We start from the raw sequence: 8,680 nt of genomic DNA on the forward strand, positions 1-8,680 counted from the left end.
GCTCCCCAGTTCCAGAAGGACAGGGAACTGCTGGAGAGGGGACAGCAGAGGGCTACAGAGATGATGAGGGGCCTGGAGCATCTCTCTTACGAGGAAAGGCTGAGGGACTTGGGTCTTTTTAGTCTGGAGAAGAGAAGGCTGAGGGGGGATCTGATCAACACCTATAAATCCTTCAAGGGTGGGTGTCAGGAGGATGGGGCTTGTTTCAGTGGTGCCCAGGGACAGGACAAGAGGGAACAGGCACAAACTTGAATGTAAGAAGTTCCATCTCAACATGAGGAGGAACTTCTTTGCTGTGAGGGTGGCAGAGCCCTGGCAGAGGCTGCCCAGGGAGGTGGTGGAGTCTCCTTCTCTGGAGACATTCAAACGCACCTGGACATGTTCCTGTGGGACCTGCTCTGGGTGGCCCTGCTCTGGCAGGGGGTTGGACTAGATGATCTCCAGAGGTCCCTTCCAACCCCGTGTCATTCTGTGATTCTGTGAACTTGCCTTTCTATAGACCATAAGTTCACCTGTTGAAAAAAAGGTCTAGTGGGGAGGTGTTCAAACGGGCGCTGCTGCCTTTGCTGTCAACTGTGGTACTTTGATGTCAAAGATGCACAAAGGTCTCTTTCTTGTGATGTTGTAGGCATGGCTGGAGCTATTCACTTCCTCTCAGATATTTCAGTACCCGAGACTTCCCGGTTTCCAGCGTTTGAACTTGGACCTCAAAGGAGGGAAAACAAAGTGCAACAGGACAGCTAAAAGATCGTTTTGAAAGGAAACTGATGCCAAAAGAGATGAGACTGCTTAGTGCCTCTGATACTGAACCAACTCGACCCTGAACCGACGGATGGATAAATCCCTTTTCTCCCCCTGCCCCGCCTCAAAGGACCGTGAAGTCATTAGAGCATGAACAGGAGAAGCCACATTTAAGTTCTGTTCAAGTGATACCTTCAGACGTAGGACCAGAGAAGTCAAGTTTTGAACTTTCTCTCTTCTGTTGTATTTGTCTTCTTGGGGTCTTTTGACATGCTCTGCACGTTTATTGGTGTTGTCTGTTGATTCCAGTCCTTTGTTGTTAGCAAAAAGCTGGTCTCCGTGTGGATCCCTGTCCCGTCCCTTCGCGCATGGCTCGCCACGGCGGCGTCGCTTTCTGCAGCCTGGTTCCCCACAGAGTTCCACCTTAACGCCAGAGAGTTTGCTGCAGGACGCTGCCCAGCTTCACTGGGGAGCTGGTGACTTTCAAAAGAGGTGAAAAACGTTTCTATGTTCATATTTTTCTGTGTTTTTTCTCCGTAGTCCCTAGAAGCTAAGGTGACGGAGATGAGCCATTTTTTGATGAAGAAGTAGGAGCCCATCTCAGTTTTCAGAAACGCAGCAGGTTGGAAGGGGCCCGACTTGTCTTTTTCCTGCTGTTGTGGGGAGGTTTTTTGGAAAGCCCTTTGATACCTGCACCTGGTGAGCGTGATAGGCACTTCCAGCAGGGGTGGAGATGGTTGTCCCCACCTCTGCAAAGCCCCGTCCCACGGCAGGAGCTTAACAAACTGAAGATGGAGTCACCCATACCGACCTCCGAGAGCAGAGCAGAAAAGCCCAATGTGCTTTTCTCCTCTCCCCTACCTGGATTTGTAATCAACGTGTCCTGCAGCACCTAGTGAGGGAGGGCACCAGGGCGGTTTGTCGGTGGTGACACTTGCTTCCTTCTGCCCCACGGGCCCTTCCCTCCCTTTCCTCACCCGGCTGCGTTGAGCACACGCAGTGGGATGGGGAGTGATCAAACACCAGCTGCTTCTGGAGGCTGCAGAAGACGTGAAACCATTGCTAGAGCCTGTCATTGGAGAGGATTCCATCTTAAAAATCCAAACAGACAAAGCCCTTAGATTTAACTGTCCTGCTGGCGCTTTGCTTCCCCCTGGCAGCGTTGGTGGGGTTGGGAAATACTAGACCTGCCTCTAAGTCATCCTGGGTATGGAGCTCTTGGTTTGGGAGGAGAAGTGGGACACGCTGTAAGTACACTTCCAGCAGGCTTATGTATTCCAGATAGTGTGTACCCTTCCTGCTTGGGAAAGGTGGGTAAGTGTAACACGTACTCACCGGCTCAGGCTCCGTTGTCCTCCTTCCCCCAGCTTCTCCATCTCCTTTGTCATTCCAGGTGCTTATTGATGCCTTCTATCGGGTACAGGTGTGACGGGTGGCAGAGACTTTGACCTTTCAGGCGTGCGTGGGGAGATCCGTGACCCACGGGACCATCTCCTGAGCCCCAGTGGTTGAGGGCAAGTTTGGAGATGCGTCGTTGCTCCTGCATATGGTGGCAGGTGACTTCCTTGAACTTCTGTAGCGGCTGTTGCCAAATCCATTAGGATGTTCATCATCTCCACACTCAGTTTTGCTGGGGAAGGGCCAGCAAAACAGCAAGAGCCAGGGGACAACTTAATATCATAGTGTAGCTCCTCTGCTGGTTGTTCAGGTAGGACTGAAACACAGAAGGCTTTTCCACCCCTCTTGGCAAAGGGGAGGAGATGAGTTGAGGGGCACCAAACCCAACCAGGAACGAGGGAAAATGCTGGAAGGCCATGGGGCTGAGGGAAGGGGCTGGGGTGAAACAACCGGGAGCGGAGCGGCAGAAAGCGGAGGCATCGGTGAGGAAGAGGAAGAGGCAACGCATAGAATGGACCAGTAGAGGCCATCTCAAATGAGATGTTCCCCCCCAGCAAGCACACTAAGGTCTAATTCTGTGTTTTGTTTCTTCAGCCTGTGGAAGATCCTGCCCATAAATAAGCCAGGGAGGAAACGGGCCCAGAGTGAAGTCTCTCAGAACTCCTAGCACAGCAGGTAGACACCAACCCTGGTCCTGGTTGACATCATCTTGGCCTCTTCTTTCCTTCCCCTCCACTGTGACTGCAGAGCACATGGAGGGGGGGGGTTTAACAGGGAAGAGGCTCTCCAGGTCTGCAGGAACCGCCTGCAAACACCCAGCAGAGGCCACAGGCCTTCCCAGCAGACCCAAGCCCACGGTGGGGTCACTAGGCAGGTACTGTCACGGGGTTATTACGTGCCTTCTTGGCTGCTGAGCTTGGGATGGCACCTGGGGGAGGTGAGTTGGGCTGGTTGGAATGAAAACTTGCTGGTTTAAAAAATATATAGGTGTCTACACACTTAAAATGGCTTAATATTGAGCAGAGGTCCGTGATGCACCTGTGGAAATAATGAGCAAGGTGGCTTCCCAGCTCCTTCCATACCCCAGCCAGCCTTCTGCTGCCCTGGGGCCTGGCAGCAGCTTTCTCCACAGAATCCTCTGGGAATTGAGAAAGGCTGGAAAGTTAACATTATGGAGCCGGGAAGCACCTGCCTCATCTTCCTCATGTGACTTCCCCCCGTGGCTCCCTCCTCTCCGTTCCTCACAGCGCCGTGGGCTCTAGGTCGCCCAGTAAGAAAGGTGAAAAAAAAAAAAAAAAATACACATTTCACCAAGGCGTCATTTCCAGGAATCACCTCGAACTAAAAATGTGGAAAAAATGTCTTAATTCTTCCCCGGTTTGCTTTGTCCGTGTGTGATAGTCCCATCTGTTGCAAAAAAGCAGTAGTGTTAAAAATGGAGATGCTCTTCGGGCAGAAAAAGAGGAAAAAAAAAAAAAAATAATGCTGATGTTTTGTTCTTTGGCTTTATTAGTAAAGATCAAGCTGTGTGGTGGAAATTCGTGCCAGTCCTTTATTTTTTTTGCTGTGCTCCTCCCTTCTCCTCCCTCCAGTGCTCTCCAGCTTTCCTACCCATCCAGCTGTGGAACCACCTCCCCATCCCATAGTCCTGCTGGAGTGGGGGCAGATGGGGCTTTCTTTTTTGAACCTTCAGCTTTTTCTACCGTAGAAGATTCCTTTCCTGCTGCTTCTCCCAGGTGATTTTGAGCATAGGTTGCTTAGGGCAAGGCCCTAAGGGGCCTGGTCACATTGCTCCTGCCCAACTGGTGGCAGGTAAAGCCTTAAAGCTTGATTTAAAAACACATATATGGCATCCTGGGGGGCATCAGGAAGAGGGTGAGCAGCAGGTGGAGGGAGGTCATCCTGCCCCCATTTTGCTCTGCCCTGGGGAGGCCCCAGCTGGAGCACTGGGACCAGTTCTGGGCTCCCCAGTTCCAGAAGGACAGGGAACTGCTGGAGAGGGGACAGCAGAGGGCTACAGAGATGATGAGGGGCCTGGAGCATCTCTCTGATGAGGAAAGGCTGAGGGACTTGGGTCTTTTTAGTCTGGAGAAGGGAAGGTTGAGGGGGGATCTGATCAACACCTATAAATACTTCAAGGGTGGGTGTCAGGAGGATGGGGCCAGGCTTGTTTCAGTGGTGTCCAGGGACAGCACAAGAGGGAATGGGCACAAACTTGAATGTAAGAAGTTCCACCTAAACATGAGGAGGAACTTCTTTGCTGTGAGGGTGGCAGAGCCCTGGCAGAGGCTGCCCAGGGAGGTGGTGGAGTCTCCTTCTCTGGAGACATTCAAACCCCACCTGGACACATTCCTGTGGGACCTGCTCTGGGTGGCCCTGCTTTGGCAGGAGGTTGGACTAGATGATCTCCAGAGGTCCCTTCCAACCCCAGATCATCCTGTGATTCATCAGCTGATGGTTCAGGGCTTGGGCACAGCTCTTATCTGACACACTTCCTCCCACTTTTCTGTCCCACCCTGTTCTGAGGTTACTTACAGACAACAGCACTTTGGTGGTTGAGAGCAATTGTGTAAGAGAAGCCCCCATGTGTTTATCTAATTGCAGCTTCCGTGAGAGGAAGAAAAATAAATTTATATAGATGTTCTTCAGGTCTCTACCAAAAATAATGCTATTAATTCAAAAAGGCAACAGTTGCTCTCCGTGGCAGAAGGCCACAAGTGCCACATGGGGCTTTGTGAAATAAGAAATACTGCTCCTTGCTTGCAGAATGCTCAAAGTTTTCTTCTGTTAAAGCCTGAAACGTGAAGCTTTCTCAAAGCTGGAAAACAGATGTTTGTCAGCTGGACAGAGAAATTTCATATAGAATCACAGAATGATACAGGGTTGGAAGGGACCACCTCTCTGGGCAGCCTCTGCCAGGGCTCTGCCACCCTCTCAGCAAAGAAGTTCCTCCTCATCTTTAGGTGGAACTTCTTATGTATGTTCAAGTTTCTGACCATTCCCTCTTGTCCTGTCCCTGGGCACCACTGAAAAAAGCCTGGCCCCATCCTCCTGACACCCACCCTTGAAGTATTTATAGGTGTTGATCAGATCCCCCCTCAGCCTTCTCTTCTCCAGACTAAAAAGACCCAAGTCCCTCAGCCTTTCCTCATCAGAGAGATGCTCCAGGCCCCTCATCATCTTTGAAGCCCTCTGCTGTCATCAATAGCATGGAAAGCACCTCCAAGGGAAGGCACCCTATGGGAAGAAAACATACTTTCCTGGGAAAAAAAACCTCTCCTGGGCTTGGAAGATGATGCTCTGAGAAGACAGCCCTGGCCTTCAGTGTGAGCCCTGGGCAGCCAGAGCCCTCCCAGCCATGGTGAAGGGGGAGCTTCAGCCCGGTGGCTTAGAGAGGCTTCACAGCCCCATTCCTGTGTTGCTTCTGGTGGGGTGGGGACAGGGGGGGGATCATCTTCAAGGAGCCCCCAGTGTCCTGCTGCAGGGCTGGCAGGAGATGTGCAGAGCTGGGGGGGAGCTGAGGGACAGTAATCCCTGTGTAAGGGCTTTGGGGACAGGCAGGACAGAGAGCATCAGCCAGGCTGGTCCCATCAGCACAGAGTCCCTCCCCACCCCTGCTTCCTCCACACGGTAGCTCGTCAGAAGAAGATGAGGTGGTGTTAGAAGCGTGATCTTCCTCTGCTCCCCACTCACACCCCAGCAACCCACCAGTGACCCCAGGCCGATACCCAACGTCTCCGTAACCCCCTGGAGCTGCCCACAGACGTAGAGCATCCACCTCAATGCCACCCAGCAAACTTCCAGGCCTTTCCTTCACCCCTTTGCTGTCGGAAACCAGATCTTTTCTGTCCCTTTGTTGGTGCCAGGTCACTCCCACCCATCAGGTCACCCATATCCCAAAACATCTCCCTGGGGCACCCACCACCATGCTGTCGGAAACCAGATCTTTTCTGTCCCTTTGTTGGTGCCAGGTCACTCCCACCCATCAGGTCACCCATCATATCCCAGCCTCCCCCTTCCAAAACATCTCCCTGGGGCACCCACCACCAGCAGCTCTGCCAGCCCTCCAGCTGCCACCACGCAAGACAGGGAGGGCTGCAGGAGCCCAGGGCAGCTGTTGGGTGGTGGGAATTGATTTTTCTGCCCCAATCCACTGAGCTGAGCATCTGAGGACCTCCCTTCCCCATGTGCCAGGCACCTCCCCACCAGCTGCCTGGTGCTGCCCGTGGCACAACAAAGCCTGCCCACTCTCCTCACCCTCAGCTCGCCCCCTAAATCCACACTGAAGATGATCTGCTCTGCCCAAGAGGGGCATTTCTAGGGTGTGGAGGAGCCAGGACAAGTCTCTCCCAAGTGTCCACCCTTAGGACTCATCAGGGCAGCTGATGGACTTTACATAATTCAGTACAAACCTCAAGGTGCTCTGGTACCTGGAGACAAGACTGGTCCAATTGATGACCTGAGAAACACTGAAGAAATAAACTCTTCCCTCCACCCTGCCCTGGGAGACACGGGGCTGGTGGGATGGAGGTGGGGCAGTGCTGGGTGAAGGACCAAGGGTGGATGGTGTGTCCATCACACGCAGGTACCTACAGCTGAGAACTCCCCTGGCAGCTGAAAGGAAGGGAAGCAAATGGGGCTTTTTGGTCTCCTCGCTGATGGTGGAAGAAGATGCAGCTGGAACCTGCTCGGAAATGCAGCCGGGTCCATGGCCCTGAAACACACCTGAGGTCAGGAAGGTTTGAGGCATGAGGAGATGGCCAGCTCCCTGCTGAGAGCTATGGTCCAGCACAAGCTGGAGGCACAAGCTGCACACAAGGACCACCCTTACAAGTCTATAAAGTCTTCTGCTCGTTCCCTGCCTGATCCCCAAGGAGGAGAGAGCAGAGTGTGTCCAGCCATCCATAACCTTCCCTGTTCTTCACTGAGACAGGACTCACAGCGAACCCAACTGCCCGGCCACGGGAGGGACAGGTCCCCTCCCTCCCCACCCCCCAGCACAAGCCTTGGACCTATAAAAGGACTGGCCACAGCAGAGCTACAGGCAAGGTGTTACCAAGAGCTTCTGGTAGTGCCTTTTCTCCCAAAGCGGTGGAGTTGGAGATGTCATTGGGGCAGAAAGGGACTGACCTCCCCCTTCCTCATTCCCATCTCTGCCAGGGTCACAGCAACCTCCACAACACAGACCTCCAAGGTTTCCTGACCCACCTAGGCATGCTCCTCCCCATCGCTGCCTCCTCATGGACACAAGACACATTTGAGGACACGCAACTGAAGAAAGGACCTCAAGGGGTTATCATTTCTGTTTCTGGCCCCTCTCCTGGGCTCAGTGGATGAGCTTCAGCATCTCCATTCTGCCCAAGGCATTTAAACCCCCCCTATCAAATACCTCTGCAAGAACCAGGAGACTGATCCCCCCGACCCATTGTTCTGCCCAAGGCATTTAAACCCCCCGTACCAAATACCTCTGCGAGAACCAGGAGACTGATCCCCCCGACCCATTAAATGGGTCATGATGTAGATGATGATGTAGATGGCAAGATCTCAAAAGCAGGCAAGGGGTCTGCTCCATACCCTGCTCTGGTGCCCCCAGGAAGGGGCAGGGGAGTGCCCCACACGTCCCCAGGGCTCCCAGCCACCAGCACCAACCTTATTTTCACAGAATCACAGAATGGTTTGGGCTGGAAGGGACCTTAAGGCCCATCCAGTTCCAACCCCCTGCCCTGGGCAGGGACACCTCCCACCAGACCAGGTTGCTCCAAGCCCCATCCAGCCTGGCCTTGAACCCCTCCAGGGATGGGGCAGCCACAGCTTCTCTGGGCAACCTGTTCCAGTGTCTCACCACCCTCACAGCAAAGAAGTTCTTCCTAATATCTCATCTAAATCTCCCCTCTTTCAGTTTAAAACCATTACCCCTTGTCCTGTCAAGGGGTATATTTTGTATATTTGATATATTTGTGTATTTTGCAGTCAGAACCCCACCCTTACCTCCTCAGCGAGGCCCCGAAATCTCTGCTGTGTTAGAGAGGAGACAGTAGCAGCACCCTGAGGATCCGACAGGGGAACCCCAGCAGATAAACACACCACGGGGGAGCTCACAGCAGCAAAGCTGCAGCAGCTGCCAGCTCCGAGGCCATCACCCCTGCCAAAAATCCTGTTGGAAGAGGATGTTTTCCTTCACCCGTGGGACCCGTTGGTGAGAAGTAACCCTGTCCTCTCCAGCCTGCAGATGTGTTTCACATCTGGCTTGCTAAAGCATTGTGGAGTTCATATCTCTCGGCAGCGTTAGCCCTGCCTTCTCTCCTCCTCTGCGCACGAGAGGTCACACTCTTCACTCCACTCCCTGATATAAAGAACTTACTTTAAACAGACAGCTCAGGAAAGAGCAACGAAGAGGGCTGGAGGTACAGCAACATCCAACCTTGCTTCATAGAATCATGGAATCACAGAATCATTCAGGTTGGAAGAGACCCTTGGGATCATCGAGTCCAACCATCTCCCCTACTCTACAAAGTCCTCCCCTACACCATGTCCCTCAGTA

The 8,680-nt window shown here is 53.0% G+C and overlaps 1 protein-coding gene across 1 annotated transcript in view; it reads left to right on the forward strand.

The window, feature by feature from the left end:
* The window catches only part of LANCL2 (LanC lantibiotic synthetase component C-like 2 (bacterial)), a gene marked incomplete at its 5' end in the record, with an annotated part of 39,744 nt that extends 36,067 nt beyond the window's left edge, over positions 1 to 3,677 (forward strand). The window contains one exon of the mRNA XM_014946959.1: positions 629 to 3,677. Coding sequence (XP_014802445.1) covers positions 629 to 744 — 116 coding nt within the window. The remainder of the gene's footprint in view (positions 1 to 628) is intronic.
* Positions 3,678 to 8,680: the final 5,003 nt, after the last annotated feature.

This window comes from Calidris pugnax, unplaced genomic scaffold, assembly GCF_001431845.1.
Source record: "Calidris pugnax isolate Ruff unplaced genomic scaffold, ASM143184v1 scaffold71, whole genome shotgun sequence".
NCBI classification, from domain to species: Eukaryota; Metazoa; Chordata; class Aves; order Charadriiformes; family Scolopacidae; genus Calidris; species Calidris pugnax.